The sequence below is a fragment of the Magnolia sinica genome, chromosome 8 (genome assembly GCF_029962835.1).
Source record: "Magnolia sinica isolate HGM2019 chromosome 8, MsV1, whole genome shotgun sequence".
Classification (NCBI taxonomy): domain Eukaryota; kingdom Viridiplantae; phylum Streptophyta; class Magnoliopsida; order Magnoliales; family Magnoliaceae; genus Magnolia; species Magnolia sinica.
In genome coordinates, this window is record NC_080580.1 from 91,376,666 (window position 1) to 91,393,682 (window position 17,017).

At 40.3% G+C, this 17,017-nt stretch overlaps 2 protein-coding genes across 2 annotated transcripts; both read right to left on the reverse strand.

The window, feature by feature from the left end:
* Positions 1-7,066: 7,066 nt before the first annotated feature.
* LOC131253705 (large ribosomal subunit protein bL17c) lies at positions 7,067-10,584 on the reverse strand. Its single transcript, XM_058254828.1, is given in 2 exon segments — positions 7,067-7,552; positions 10,188-10,584. Coding segments are annotated over 2 exon segments (792 nt in total). The 5' UTR covers positions 10,570-10,584; the 3' UTR covers positions 7,067-7,142.
* Positions 10,585-13,319: 2,735 nt separating this feature from the next.
* LOC131254384 (protein LURP-one-related 12-like) lies at positions 13,320-16,063 on the reverse strand. The gene is made up of 2 exons (XM_058255371.1): positions 15,908-16,063; positions 13,320-13,715 (listed from the first exon to the last, which is right to left on the reverse strand). Exons 1-2 carry the CDS (start codon positions 16,061-16,063, stop codon positions 13,320-13,322), a joined length of 552 nt encoding a protein of 183 aa, XP_058111354.1.
* Between the last annotated feature and the right edge of the window lie 954 nt (positions 16,064-17,017).

Below are 17,017 nucleotides of genomic sequence, written 5' to 3' on the forward strand. Positions count from 1 at the left end.
AATCTTAGATTAAAGTTGATTCCCAATCCAAAGGCCAAACATAATAAGAGGATTTCAAATCCAAGGGGTTTCAAATCTAGAGAGCTCTTAATCCAAGGGTTCTAAATCCACACTCCCAAACAGGCCCTTATATCTCATGCCTAAAATAAATGAATGGCCTAGATAAGTTGTACACATCATGGTGGGGTCCACAAATTTAACTATCATTTATACCCACCGTTTCAAGACAACTTAGGAGTCATAATTACTTAGATGACTTAATTTAATTTACTGTAGATAGTCCGTTTGGACGCGGATTGCGTCCTACCCTGTCCGGACAGATTACCATTCGGGCAGGCTCTGTGGGGCCTAAAGTGATGTAAGTGTTTTATCCATGCCGTTAATCGTTTTTATCAGATCATTTTACTGTATGATGCAAAATATTAGGCAGGTACAAATCTTAAGTGGACCACAAAGTGGAGATTGAACGTCCATCATTAAAAAGTTATTGGGAGCTAGAGAAGTTTCGGATCAAGCTTATATTTTTGTTTTCACTTCATCCACATCTACATGGCCTTATTAATAGGTTGGATGGTATAAAAAAAAAAGTCACAGTGGCCCTCATAAAGGTTTCAACGGTGGGTGTCATTATCACTGCAGCTTCCTTTGGTGTGGTCCACTGGAGCTGTGGACCACCACTTTCTTTGGTTCATAACTTAAAATGGTCTAATAAAAGCGATTAACGGCGTGGATAAAATACTTACATCACTTTGGGCCCCACAGAGCCCTGCCCGGACGGATTACCGTCCGGGTGGGGGTAGGACGCAATCCGCGTCCATAGTCCGTTAACAGCAACAGCTCATATGCAAGGACTGAAATTTGGACGACTGTTGCCACAATGTCAATTTGGTAAAGAGGAGTACGATGCTCGGGTATTGTATGCAAGTTCATACACGGAAACTTAGAAATTTATAAGCCGCCTAAGACTGTGTAACCCATGTCGCTGTCACATCCCATCATTGAATTTTTTGAACCATCGTAGCCTCTGATTCTTGGACGCTTCTTCGCTGAATATTGACCATTAGATTTTTATTATCTTTTCTTTTTCAACCGTCCAATAAATCTCCACCTACCGCGTAATCAGGGTTAATATTTTGGTCCATGAGACATTGAGCTGGGAACCAAAATGGCTGTTTCGTTTGACTTATATGCATGCCACGTACGCAACTTTTACGTAATTTCTAAGTGCCGGTGTATCCTCTTTCCCATCTACCAGAGCATCAAAAGATTTTTTCTTTTGAGAATGGTCAACAACACTGCCTTTCCAAGGGACGGTGGTGGCCGTATAAGTCGGCACGTGTCATTTTTTTAAAGGTGGAAGTGACGTGTTTGATTTCCTTCTAGGCCCTGCGTATAGTCTAGATATTTTAGCTGAGAGAGCTCACTAAGCACACGTGTCTAATGTCTGGACCGCTCATCAGTTAAGATCCCCACTGAGTAAATGTCCTCTATACGGTAGGCTAATATTATCACCGGTTGGCCACAAGTTATAAAATAAAATAAAAATTAATGGTTAAAGGAATCGACCAACGGTTCAAATTTTAAGTAGACCTGTGGCCCACCTGATAATCAGATGGGTCTGGATTTTGAGAAACAGCATATGATGATTGGGGTTTTGCATGAGTATCAGCTCAGGCATTACATCGTCACACGTTGTCACGTGCGATGATAGTGTGCGATGCATTCAACGAAGTATCCACGTTTTTCATTGAACCGAAAAAAACCCTGGGACCAAAGTAGGCCTGTATTCATACGGACGAACGGCGAAAGATGAGTCCGTATTTGAGAAATTTTTTCACCAAACGTGGATTTTATTGCTTGAGAAATTATTCCACCGAACGTGAATTTTAGAGTATGTATGTTGATTTTTTGACAAAAATATTCCTACTTATTAGGATAAAATAGCTTAAAAAAAATAAAAGTACTTCCATCTTTTTAAATTTGACTATATAAATATATGTCTACTTTAGTGCTTTAGGTTTTTTCAGACTACCTTGGGCGTACAAAATTCCTGTTTTTCAAACTAAAAGAGAAAGGCTTTGATACTCTGGCAGCGTATGATGGATGATACGCACACACTTGGAAATTACTTAAGCATTGAACACGTGACATATCATAATTCAATTGTAACTGTCAAAATTGTGTGTACCAGTTTGGATATACTTTGAGCCAAAAGATACACCTATTTTATTTATCTGACTATTAGATTGGTGGACGGTTAAATGAAAAACATCAAATGGTTTTATTCAAGAAAAAACTGTCCATGAATCAGAGGTCAGGATTTTTCAACCAATCTCATTTTTTTTTAAAATTCTAATTTAGAGACTTTAGATTCTGCAATTTCATGGTTTAAATTGATAATATGCTAGGTGTACTGTTTCCAAGAGCCTGCGTGTCAAGCATCATACCCAGCCAGACTACCAAATAACTTCCCAAGCAAAACAATTGATTGCAGTATCGTTTGTGGCTTGTTGGCTCTCTACTTTTATTTCTTTTTCCTTTTTTTCTGTTAGCTTGTTAGCAGACCACACTTTCAGTTCACACTTCACTGCTAGCCACCCCACTAGGGATCGATACCAAGACCTCAGTATTGAAACGAGGTTGCCGGCCCTCCATTTGATCTATCCATTTGTGGACTCAGATTCAGTAGTGACCCCTCCATACGGACGTGGGTGCAAGAAAAATCTCCATGGCCCCACCATAATATATGTGTTTTATACACGTTGTTCATCCATTCTGCCAGCTTGTTTCAAGGCATGAGACAAAAAATGATATAGGCATGCATCTAAGATGGACCACACCACAAAGGAAACAATAGTGATTGAACGGCTACTATTAAAAACTTCTTGGGTAGGATATCTAGTTATCATTGGAAAGCTTGGCATGACTGGTTTCTTCCCTACCCAACACTGTATCCGATTGGCCCAATCTTTAAGCCGTCACCCATCTACGATGGCCCACTAAAGATCATCCTTGCCATAGATAATGGAACGGATTGGGTACTACCAGCACGCGCCTAGCTAGGAATGGACAGGAGCTCTGGTGGGCCACCGTGATGGATGGTATTTATTCACACCGTCCATTTATTTATTTTTCATATCATTTTGAGGCAGAACCAAGGCTCAAATGGACCACACCATAGCAATCAGCGGTGATATTGATATCCACTGTCAAAACCTTCCTAGGGACCACCATGATGGTTAATTGCATCCAAACGGTTCATAAGGTCACATAGACCTAGATGAAGGGAAAACACAAATATCAGCTTAATCCAACACTTAGGTGGCTCCCCCCAAAAAAAATTCAATGGTAGGTGTTTAATCCCTACTGTGCGGTCCACTTGAACTTGAAAATAACTCATTTTTGGACTTGTATCCTAAAATGATATGCCAAAATGAATGGACGGTGTGGATAAAACCCATACATCACGGTGGCCCCTCAAAGGCCCCGTCAGTTCCTAGCTAAGGAAGGGGGAGGGGTGGGGTAGCCACTCCGCGTCCATATAGGAGGCGCAGCAGGCTGCTGAAGTAAACCTCATGGACGGTATCGTTTTCACAAACACCTCATGGACGGTATCGTTTTCACAAACACGTGCCGAATTGTGCACCTTTAAACGGTGGATGCAACTGACCCACAACTTTCTGCAGCTTTTTGTTTTCTTGATGTGGTAGAGTCACTGTCAAATATGGTAGCTTGGTTTGATCAGGGCCCACCGCATGTCGGTCAGATGTCCTCTGACTACGACCGTTTTGTGTATATGTGTCCGCTCACGCGCAAAGGCTAGATTTGCAACTGAGCCGGTCGGCGCAATGTTGAACCATGTCCATTTCCTGACTATCAGGTAGAGAGTGGATTGGCCTACTGAGTAAAGTCCATGGGGGCCACCATCATGTGTATCTTATCCACACTGTCCATCTGTTTTTCCATATCATTTTAGGTTATGAGCCCAAAATTGAAGCACATCCAAAGCTCAAGTGGACCACAATAAAGGAAACAGTGGGAATTGAATGGCTACAGTTGAAAACTTCTTTGGTTCTTAGGGGGCCACAGAAGTTTTTGATCAAGCTGATATCCTGTGACCTTATGAACAGTTTCGATGACAAATAAACATCACCGTCAGCCCTTGGGTCCAAGTTTCAACAGTGGACATCATTGTTCCCATTATTTCCTTCGGTGTGGTTCACTTGGATATGCTTCAATTGTGAGCTCATAAGCTAAAATAGGCCGGTAAAAGAGATAAGACGTATACATCACGTGTGGACTCCACAGAGTCTACTGAGTTACTCAGTACGCAATCCGCTCTCCATGAGCTATGGACCAAGAACCTGAGTCTGGGTTCAGTCCGCTCGCCGAGATCGGGCTGTTTAGGAGCCCATATGACCGATCTAGTCTTAGGGATTAGAACCTTCTTTCTTCTTCTTTTTTTTTGGTCATATATCTTGCATGATGTGGCACACCTATTAAATCTACCTAAGAACTGTACTTAAGGAAATGGACCCATCATGTATTTAAAACTTGGTGACTGAGATTAACTGGTTCGGTCCTGACTCGGTTTGAGTCAGGCAGTCACCTTCTATTCACATTCGGGATTGGACTCAACCGGATCCCAGTCGACTCAGATGAGTCATCATCCGAGTTGAACAAATCACTTTTGCTGTAGGATTACACCATTTTCACAGATATGGCTTTTATTTCTCAGTAAGAGTCCCTCTTCTTGGACATTTTTGTTTTTTGTTATCTTGTTAGTATACCCCACTGTCAGTTCACACTTCACTGTTAGCCACCCCCACTGTGGATCAATACCAAGACCTCAGTGTTGAAACGAGGTATAAACAGCTATTTTCTGCAAGCAATGTCTCTAATTAAGAAGGTAAGCACCGTGGGTTTGTATCACATTCCAATTTTTTTAAATCATTTTATTATAACCATTTAAAATATCTATAAATAACATTAATTTAATTATTAAACATCAAGAGTCAAGCCCGGGTCTCCGAGTCAACCCAACCAACTGGGGTTTTTGAGTTTTTAAACTATGGTTATGGAGGGCTGCCTGTGTTTCTGAAACCTTGGTTGGAACACACAGCATCGTTCAACTGACCTGCCCTCTTGAATAGTAAATAGTCACTCTCACACCATCTCCAGGGCATTTACCAACCAAAAATCTCTCTCTCTCTCTCTCTCTCTCTCTCTCTCTCTATATATATATATATATATATATATATATATATAACATAACAATGGCTGGATTTAAAACAAACATTGTGGCCCATATGGGCAACAATGTGCCTGAAATTTTACCAGAACGCATTTTACGTGATGCGAGTTTGATGAATGGTTCGGATTTTTTAACACAGCAAAAGATAGCACCCATGTGAAATGCATTTTTCTAAAGAATGGGAGCGAGCAGCTTTCCTAGCAGAGATGCGTAGTCAAATTGCAGATTTAAGGAGCAATGAAAAACGGGTGGCATCCAAACACACCCTAAGGAAATTAAAAATAAATAAATAAATAAATACGATTTTGCTTATTAGAAGCACCCATTAGTGCCAAAAGAGTTTTGGAATGCCCTCAATTCAATATAGGAAAAAGGTGTGAGAGTTCAACTATACCAAGTGACAGATGAATTGATTGCTGTTGAACGTAGTGGGGATAGAGGCAATAGCAAGGAGAGTCTCTGAAACAGAAGGAAAATGGCAGAGCCACATGCTAGACTTTAGTGCTTATATGGTATGAGATTAACTAGGATTTGATGACCTATGGTTTAACTGACGATATTGTCCTTGATAGAGTGGAATGGTTGAACAGGATTTGTGTAGCCGACTTGAATTAGTTGGCAATAAAGGTTAGATGATGATGATGATGATGGTTCGAGATTAGGTTCAGGGACAAGTGAGAAAGAAAAGGGAGAGTGGTTTTCTAGGATCTTATGCATATGTAAGGTTGATTTATGAATGAATGAATTGAGTTTTCAAAGGAGCACTCAAAGAGTTACTAACCCGCCCCCACCAGATGATCATAAGACCAAAATGCAGAAACCAAAAAATCAAGTTTCAGTTCTTGCCTTCACAAACCTGGTTAGGTTGTGAATAAATGGCGAGTCAGCCCAACCCCACCAGACAATCTTAACAACAAAATGCAGAAACTACAATACCCTGGTTTTTGGACTGGATGCTTAGATCCTGGCCAAACCACGACCCCACTCTTCATGTACTGATTTGAATAAATGGCCATAAGCAAGCAACCAAAAAGAGAAAAAGAAAAAAGCCATGTAAGTTGAATTGGAATGTCAAAATCTTGAAAGGATAAAACACGGGAAGCATATGTGGCACGCATGAACATCCAAAATCCATACATGGATATGAGTTCATCCCATGACACATCAAAAAACAACACAAATGCAATACCATGTTGGAACAATTAACGTCCAAACAAATGGATAACTTTTGAATTGGCAATGTAGTACTGAACAATTACAAGAACCTTCCTACTGGTTAGAACACCAACATTTTAAAACTGGTAAAAATGTACTGCAACTGGGCATGTTTTAGTGAGCAGTTTGTTACAACTGCTGGTCCGACCCAGGAGAACTTGAAATTTATTTATTTTTAATGAATAGAAAGACCAAATAAACTCGTTGATTTTAATCAACCTATGTAATAGACTATTACATAGAGCACATGGGAGTTTTGTGCTGTCCTTTGCCAGTCCTAAGCCCGAATAAAGGAGGGTTGCATCCGGTTGGCAGCTGACATGAAACCTTTGCCATAACTTTCATCATGAATCTGCCTACCCCAGTTGGTTGGGATAAGGCTTAGGTGGTAATGATGATGATGAAAGATCAAAATAGAAGGAATAAACAAACAAAACACCTTAGTACCGTGGATTGGTTGTCTGCTTTCTACGGTTGAAGGTTTGAACTCCACTAAGGCAAACATACATTTCGTCCAAAAAAGGACCATTGAGTGACCTTGGTTTTAAGTGAACTCACCTGTTTCCGGGGCCAGTTCCAGTCCAGGTTTTAAAAACATTGTCTGCAACCTTGAAAGACCTCGATTTCATGAATAATTATTAGAATGAATTTCAACATAAGTGTGTACAATACTCTAGACAAGCTCAATATAGGCCATCGGTGCGTTGTCCCCTCGCCTTGGCAGTGTTCTGATGATTCTTGTATATCCTCCATTCCTCTCCCCATACCTGTCTGGAACCTCTGCAAACAGGGCATGGACGATCTGCTTTTCATAAATGAATCCCAAGGCCTGCCTCCTTTTATGAAGAGACCCATCCTTTGCCAACGTGATCATTTTGTCAACATATTTCCTCATAGCACGAGCCCTGGCCCTGGTAGTTTTGATCCTACCGTACTTCAGGAGCTGAGTCGTCAGGCCCCGGAGTAGTGCTCGGCGCTGATCCGGAGGCCTGTTGAGTTTTGGCACTCGTCTCCCATGTCTCATGGCAAAGACCCTCCCTCCATTGTCAATGATGGTGAAAGTATGATCAAAGTTGCCGTAATCTGCAGAGAAGGAACCATAAAACGCAGGCTTTTGCATGCGATTGATAAGGTTGTTTGGGTTTTGTAACAAAAGGGAAGGCTAAAAAGTTACATTCTATGGAAAGACCATTATGAATTCCAAGGGAGATGATACAGTGTATTAAGAAGAACCGGAATATGGCAGAGCAATCTCTCCATTTCATGTGACAGGGAGATGTGCAAATAGGGTCTGCTCTTATGCAGGGCCCTAGTGAGGATTGTTTATGTTTAGAAAATTCAAACCTATTAGACATTCTTATCCATTTGACATGTGGCCATTAAAGTAAATGGTAGTAAACAAAAACAATTAACAATCGATATGCATTGGGATAAACTGTAGATGAACTAATGGACATGATTGTCTCATGGGTTAAAATGTAAGCCATCCATCCTAGTTCGAGCATATGCATGGCCCCAATCAATAGTCTCATGGCCATGTGTACTGTGGGGAGATGCCTCTACCATATTCCGGTTCATCCTGCTCTACCGCATCATCTCCCATTTAAACAAACACAAAGGCACTCCTGGAGTTGGAGGGCATGGCCCAAATTATTCAAGCGATCTGATCAGTGTCTGAGAAGAAAAATGGCCAATGGTCCAAGTTGAATAGTAAACCAAGTTGCTGGGATTGTTCAACCATTGTGACTTGTAGACCATGCTCCATTACCACTAAAGGCCTTGCATAGATGGTTGGGAATGGATTTTTCAGGCATGTATGCAACATGTACATCAGCAGTTTTCGTGCCTACAATCTGCGGATTCCAGCGGCATATGGCAGAATTTCTCATGCAATAAACACAGATGAATTTGTGGTCCTTGATAGAGTGGAATGGTGGAACATGATTCATGTAGCCAACTCCAATTCGTTGGGATAAGGCTTAGATGATGGTGGTGTGGTGGTGATGATGAATAAATGCAGATTAAAAGACAATGAATGGGTGGCAAAGTTGACTTAAGTCATAGAAGGGAGATCTAACCTGACCACAGTGAACAATTTCCTTATCTGGTATGCTGCCCTAGAAGTTGGACATGGGGAACAAGGGTCCACAATCAGCATCATTCATCGAGTGGACCAAGCTGTTGATGGATAGCCATTGGAAATTGCATGGATTGGATGATCCCAACCATCCAATGAGATTTCATTCTCTCATTCAATGTAGTTCATTGGCAAGCTACTACTGTCCTTTTGCATGTTATTAATCAGATGGATAAGGTCGTCCAAGCAGTAAGGTTTTCTATTATGGTGATCTACAAGTGGACCCTTTGAATGTCTGGTACAGTTCATGGACCACCATTCCATTTGTCCAATTTGAGTGCAGTGCATCAGATGAGGAATAGGTACATCACAGTCAAGTTAGATATATCCTCCAAGAAACACAAATGATCTACAGCATTTTCTATTTAAAACGTGATGGAAATTTTTCCCTGGAACACGGCATATATCAACATCATCTTCTTCTTCCCTTTCTCTCAGCAATTTGGGGTATTGGCTGCCAACCAGACAAGAACACAGCAAATAATATCATCGTCATCATCATAGTCATCATCTTCCCTTAACAGTAATTTGGGTATCAGCTGCCGACCAGACATCAACCTCTTTTACCCAGCCATGCCATGCAGAGGCATATGCTGATACCACTATTACATTCACACCATAAAGGGTAAGCAAGCAATCTAGGGTCATGCAGGGGCAATCGCCAAGCAAAATGGTAAGCACAAAGCACTCACATACATGAAAGATCATGCTTGAGCAATCAATTGCTCAAAATAGAAGGGAACCCTGTAAACATTATTGTCAACATTACTCAAATGCCAACACGGTCAGACCCCACAATGCACTTTATCACACTTTATCGTGTGCTGCCCACAAAGGGATATTTGCAAACAGTTGATGTGCAAAGCATGTAATGCTAGATGAGCTTCCTAGTAAATACAGTCACTTGAGCCCATTGATACATGCTTGCCAAAACACTACTCACATACCAACATTGCGCTCTACCTTATTGTGCATTACTTGGAAAGGGAAATTGTCTACAGGAAATATCAAGGAGACGATTGATACATGCCAACAAAATCAAGCCCAACACTGTAGAAAGGGAAATTTGTAAACGGTAACAGTTCGACTATGCAACACACCAAACAAGCTCGATCGAGCATGAAATTGCATTGGCGAAAAAATCCCTGAAATTGAAGAATGCAACACCACATGATGCAAGATCAAAAAATAAATAAAAATGCGACGGACCGAAATGGTACGGGTTGGTCCAACCACGATGTAATCTAAGCCAAAGATCTGAGGGACCACCCCATCATGAATGGACAGCACTGCACCCCCAATGTATTATATATCTCCTATCAGATTCTCCCAAGTACCTGACTACCCAACGGAAAATCAACAAATACAACCAACGGTCGACATTTAGCATTCAACAGCGAGTTATCAGGTGGTTGGGATCATCCAATGGGGAAAGATTTCCACGGGACCTGACATCCACCTCGGTTCCCACTATCTGAACGATCTGGTGGGCCCCACAAGGGAAGTCCTCGGGCCATAGAAAATCTTGAATGAAGAGTCTGAAATAATTCATGCATTGGGCGAACAGTGTAAGATTCTTACCAGAAGAGATGGAGAGAAGGGGATTGTGAGGAGCGAGGCCGGAGAAGGACCGAAGACACTCCGGTCTACTGAGACGGACGGAATTCAGGCGGGAAGATGAAGAGGTTGAGAATCGAAGAGAAGAAGGGGTTGGATTGGAAGGAAGTGCGGATCGAAGGGAAGCCATGTTCCATGCTCCTGCGATTGACACTGTCGGTACACACGACGCCATTTACAGAGAGAGAGAGAGAGAGAGAGAGCTCAGAAGAGGGTTTTTGCTTATCCTGGATTTGGTTTTCTGTATGGATAAGCCCCGTTTGGCTGTCGTGGTATTTTCTTTATTCCCTTTTTGCCCCTGCTGGTCCTTGAAGAGGGAATACAGCCATCTTGGATTATGGCCCATGTTAAAAGTTCTCAACACGCGTCACTCGTGTAGACAAATTGCTCCGTTCATCAGCTTGGATAGCTCAAAAATGATTCCTGCTCTCTTCACATATGGTTGGTGGCCTCTCTTGAATATGGAGTGGGCTTATTGGGCTGGGCTGGCCCGAACGGTTGTTTCATGTGCAAGAACTGGGCCTGGAGATGAAATTCAAGCCCACTTATTACTGAGATGGGCTCAGAAAGTTCTGAAGGAATTTTCATAACGAGAATGGATGGCCTACAGGAAATCGGATTGCGTGCTCAGTAATTGTAACGATCAGAAGCGTTCATGGCTCTTCTTTCTTTATGTGTTTTCTCTCTCCCTTTGTGTGACGTGCTTAACCTATGCACACCTTAATCTACTAGGTGCGCCCACTGGCCTAGCTTATATGAACCCTATGTATGTAATGTAGATTGGGTTAGCTTACCTTGTGGAACATTTGTAGGTTGTTTTATGATGCTTGTTGTAGTGGTTATGGATGAACATATTGTTGGACTTTTTAAATATTATAAGGATTATATATGTGTGAACATATGAATGTGGATTTGAGAATAGTTCCATGTGGAAGATGAAGCTACGTTGAAGTAATAGATGTTTCATGATGTGAAACATGTGACGAATGTATATGTTGTTGATGTCTTAAATATGGCAATAATAGGATTTGTTGATGCCATCAATAGACCACTCGATTTTATCAAGCAGATGTCAATGTCATCAATAGGTGCTCAATGCCATCGAAAAAATCGAAAAAATCTATTTTGGATAGTAGAACGTTTTGGTGTGGATACTCGATGTCATCGAAGGAATTCGATACCATCGAGGTCTTCGATGGGATGTCAATGCCATCAAAGGTCCCATCAAGCACGCGCAAAGAATTACGTAAGTGCAGAATTTGTTTCCTATTCCGGTTGTAATAGTTTATATATCAGGTGTAATCGGGATTTGGGAATAGAGAGTATTTTTTAGGGCTTTCTAATTCATTCTTAAGAGTTTCAAGGGCATAGTTAATGCTTGTAAAGTTGATTCGAGGCTTGTTCGAATCAGTAACACTCTCTCTTGTAATTTCTGCTTTCATGGTGCATACTTGCTTTGTGCCATGGATTTTATCTCACAAAGATTTGTTCACGTAAAATTCAGATTCTTCTGATTTGGACTTAGTTGCGTGGTTGCGAATACTTTGTTTGATTTAACTCTATGTGCTTCCACAATTCCACAATAGTACATGCATGCTAATTGTGATGGAAAATACGTTTTATATGAATGTCACTTCTCAAAGAACCATCCATACACGATTTATGGAATTATAATGATTATGGTAATGATCATGGTTATGGATATTGTTGTGGGGAATTCGTGTGTATTGAATTGATGTGAATTATGGAAGATTCAAGTAGTTGGATTATCATTGGTTATAGATACATGTGTAGGTAATGAAATGTTGGATTCATGTATAGTATCGTGGCTAAAATATTATCATCCTTGCATGAATGGTGTCATGGGAAGGGTAATGGCTATCTTAGAGGATGGTGAACCATGAAGATGAAATTTGGGGGTAACTTGAAAAGTATACATTACTAAACTGGTTAGATGTTAAATTGGATTAATTAAACGATTGGATTAATCTCATATATTTACTAGGATCCAGGACTTGGATCAACCCCAAAAGTGACAGGCTACTCCCGTTTCTCTAGTTGTACACTATTTAATGAAAGTGACAGGTCACTCACATTTTATTAGTTGCATTTCTTTTAGAGCATGTGAGAGTGTTAGACTCATCGTCTCATAGGTGGCTCGGTAAACTTTGATGACTAATGACTAATGAGAGTGGTGGGCTCACCATTTCATTTAGTCAAGGTGTCTTCATCAGACATGCATATTATGCATCGCAGTAATCAAGATTTCTTATTGATATTTTGTGTTGCTTATTACATGAATTGATTTTGTCATTATTGAGATAATCTTGGGAGGATGTCCTCACTGGGTTGAACCTAGGCAACTCATTCATTATGTGGAAAAATAGTTGTAGATTGTACATATGACAATCCAATGAATAAGCTAGAGCTTCAAGGTGATGACTATAAAGGTTTGTGGCAATATACCGTGAATGATAAAGCTAAGACGCCTTAAAAAAGATTTTTGTTTCTTTTATTTATTTTTCTTTCCTAGTAGTGGCTATTTGAACTTTAAATTTGTAACAAGTTCACATGGAAGGATGTAATATGTACTATATTTTAATGCTTAATAAGTTCACATGAGAGGATGTAACTCTTAATGAAACTTAGAGCAGCTATTTAATGAAATAAGATTTAATTTTTTTGTCATTTATACCATAATTGTCATAAAAAATATGAATTTATGTGATTGTAAAGAATATGTGAAATATTTCTACTCTAACATACTCAAATTATTACCTTAAAATTTAATCTTTTTCATGTTATCTACAAAAGTCGAAATCTTGATATATTAAACTAATCATCTGGGGTGTCTTAATTTTTTACTAGTATCTAATAATTAGATTGGCCTGATTATTTCCGGTATCATACTTTCACGGTGAGAAAACCCCCATGGATGAGCTATAAACCTGCATGCAATTAGCTGCACGAATTTTTCATATTCAAATGGTTGCGTACAAGACATTAAATATACAAATGAGCATGTGCATGCAATTGTCAGCACTGGAGAACACTGTCAGCCCTTTTTCAAAGTGGGCCAGACATGCTTAATGGTGATCAAGAGCACAAGGAAGGCCCAAACGGCTTCTGACAAATGCGGTCCATGATAACAACAAAGGCCATGATCAACTTACTGTCATGGCCTGGTCTGATTATCAAGCTAAATACATCATCACTCAGTAAAAATGTTGTATTGTTTACTTTCTTCCTGGATATCTCTGCTACCACTTCGCCACTCCCACCCCATATCTTGCAATGCCTCCTCCTAAAGCAGCCGTCCATCCGGAAATCATGTGTCCAAACATGGTTCTTGGGGCCACACATGGAAACTACAGCTTCATCACTAATCTGAACCATTGATCGTCTTCTCATTGAGAAAACTGGGACAGGTGGCCTTGCTCCTGACCCTCCATCTCCTTCGAATCCATTCCATTGGTCATGCATGCTAAAAATCTGCCATCATGTGCATGAATACACCAGTAAAGAGGATTAGCTTTTAAAAAAAAAAAATCTCTTTGGAAGACATGCAGCCAAGCATGCGATCATTGGCACGCGTGAAGGATACTGGAGCCTAGGGTCATGTGGGACCCACTATATATGTTGACCACATTGCCAAATAATCTCATTGTGTTGGACAATTAATCAGGTTTTCAATTTGTAAGAGTGGGTTCACTCCACCGTAGATGGCCTATGAAAAAAAGCCCTCCAAATTGGAAGATCATAGCCTTTTTATAGTGGACAGACAAGTAGACAGCTAACGAAGAAATAAAATAACAATTCAGCTATTCAAATTCAACAAAATAAATAAATAAATAAAGACTTAATATTAAGATCTTCCAAATTTATGAATTTTTGTTGCATGGTGGGGCCCATCATTACAACTGTTTGGATGGCTCAATGGCGAGCCCACTTATATAAATTGAGAAGCTGGATGTAATGTACACTCTCTGAAGATGGTTTTGTATAATCCGGCTATACTCACTTCCAACCTTTCAAGCTTTTTTCTATTGTGTCAGGAATGAAAATATTGTAAGATATTAGAATATATTTCTCTTTAATTTCATGCGTATGTTTTCTATAATATGATATACCTTGTATATATATAATATAATCATTCTTAATGGAATGTAGCCTGCTTCTCATGTGTTAACATGTAGTATGTAATTTTGGCTTTTCAGCTTTGAGACAGGCACTTTAAATGTGCATCTAGATTCCCACCATGAAATAATAGAGGTGGCAAGGGGCTAGAATAGGATTGACCCGGGTGTAACCCTAGCTAGTCCCGTGAGTCCTGGTCCTAATTAGGCTGAAAATAGGCTAGACCAGACCTGTAAGGAAAAGAATGAAATGATCAAAGGTTTTAAAATACTTCGGTTTAAGAATTTTGTGGAAGTTTCTTCCATTAGTGACTGATCTCATCATATAAATGATTTTGATTATGGAAATATAGCTACGTGCAATTAATAGGAAATACTCACAGGTATATATATCTTTAAATCATCCATTCCATTAATACAACAATGGCTAACTTGGTGATTCGATCAGGGCCATTCATCATTAGCCAAGTCTAGATACTGGGTCAAGAGCCCAAGTTTAATGGACAAGCCCTGGTCTAACAAGGCTGGCCAACAAACCCGGGCCTTCCAGTTCATTGCCACCGTTATGGAAGGAGATGCCTAATCAATTGGCTGCCATGCCTCCAAATTATTTAATCGTACCAGCGGGGTACATGAACCAGATCCGAACCACACATTCAGCAGTTTTAACTGTGAATGGGCCATGAATAAAAACCTACATTGAGTGGAAGATCCTAACCATACAAATGGTACCTCATCAGAAGATGTGAGTTACATTCGATAAGAAAAAAGAATATCATTCAATAAATGATTAGAATGATCAGGAATGATAATCCATACAATCAAAATATGGTAATCAGCATACGTTAATGTGGGCCTACCCATGATGTGTTTGTGAAATCCAAACCGTGCATCCCAGTGTGTCTCCTCATGGTCCCCGTACATCCTAGAAACCGAACATATAATCACAACTAAAACCCATATCTTCACTTGTCCTTAACAATACCTTAGTTTTGAAATAGCCCAAGTTTCAGTTATCCCTTCATCATGGTGGGTCACACTTGATTATTTATTTTGATGGCATATATATAACATGGTGGACTCATATTTCATCTCGAAGTTTTTATCATGGTTGTTTTCTTTTGGTGGGACCCACCTAAGTTATAGATGACTCTAAATTTTGGATCCAAGCATAGAGCATCACAATTCTCTGCTTGACACAAATAGAAAATTACATTCAATGCAGTAATATAGGCAACATTAGTGATGATATTGGCCAATTATAATGCGAGAAAGTGGGATTTTTCTACTTGTGGTAAACAGAGGATCCGGATTCCTAGGCATAACATAATGAAAGTATGTGAACATTCCTCATACATTTTTATTTTTATGATAAGGTTGGATTAGACCTTTGAACTCTAATACAATGTGAACTTCAATTAGGGCTGTCCAAGGGCTAAACTTGGGCAGATGGGCCCGGGCCGTTGATGCCCTAGCTTCAAGATACAAAATGCATTTCTCTAATGTGGCATTATTGGAGGCTATAAACCATACATATCAAACACTTGCCTGTGGTTTCATGGTCAGTAGGGGTCTTCCAATCCCATCCATAAGAACAAGAGCTCCACCGGTGCATCGGTTTTTCCTCGAGTAGTTATCGACTCGAAACACCAACCTTCCCTTGCCGTCGAAGACCGAAAACCCATCGGTTCCTTGGAAGGCCATGGTCGACTTCTTCCACACCGTTAGTACGACTGGTCGCACCATTGAGTCGAGCCCTTTTGCTCCACATTTACTCTCTGTGGGATGTATTCTGAACATATATGTTAGTTCAAGAAAAAGAGAAAAAGAAGAAAAACTAGTAGAGATGGGAAGAAGAAGAAGAGGAGGAATTTTAGTTATGGGTCTTTGAGATAGAATGGTTTAAAGGTCAGGGTGTCCATTTTATAATATTGGGAAATGATCCCCCATGCTTGTTCTAACACAAGGTTCTATGTGGGGCCCAGGGAAAAAGTATAAAAACTAGTGGAGATGGGAAGAAGAAGAAGAGGAGGAGGAATTTTAGTCATGGGTGTTAGAGATGAATGGCTCAAAGGTCAAGGTGGCCATTTTATAATGGGAAATGATCCCTAATGCTTGTTATAACACATGGTAATTACCATGTTCTTTCTATATATATGGGGCCCACGCACTGTGATGTATGAGTTCCATCCAACCCTTCTATGTTAAGCCTAGATATCAGAATCGATCCTGATCCGTCATTCAGGTGGGTCACACCAAAGGGAACAATGGAGGACCGTAGAGAGAGGGACACCCACCGTAGAAATTTTTAGATGGAATGTGGGATCTTCTGTGTTTTGTATATTTCATCCAATCCATTCATCAGGTGCACCCCACAAATATAGAGGTTCATAACGAAATTCAATCCTTTCCAAGACTTGGGTGTGCCAGAATAAGTGAACATGTAGGTTTTATCCGTGATTTCACATTTCTTCCTGTAGTGTGTGCCACCCGAGTTTTGGATCGGCAAACATCTACGGTGGTTCGTTGTACATATGGAGATCCACCCGATGGACGCGTTGGATTACACATAGATATCACGGGTAGGCCCACACAGATCGAACGTGCAATGTATGCGATCATTCCCCTGCACGTATGGCTTACGTAAGAACGTGGAAA

Coding starts and splice junctions, on each gene's coding strand:
- LOC131254384 (XM_058255371.1), bottom strand. CDS start 16,063: ATGGCCTTCCAAGGAACCGATGGGTTTTCGGTCTTCGACGGCAAGGGA. Junction 13,716..15,907: donor TACTGACCATGAAACCACAG/GCAAGTGTTTGA, acceptor ACATGATGGCAG/ATTTTTAGCATGCATGACCA.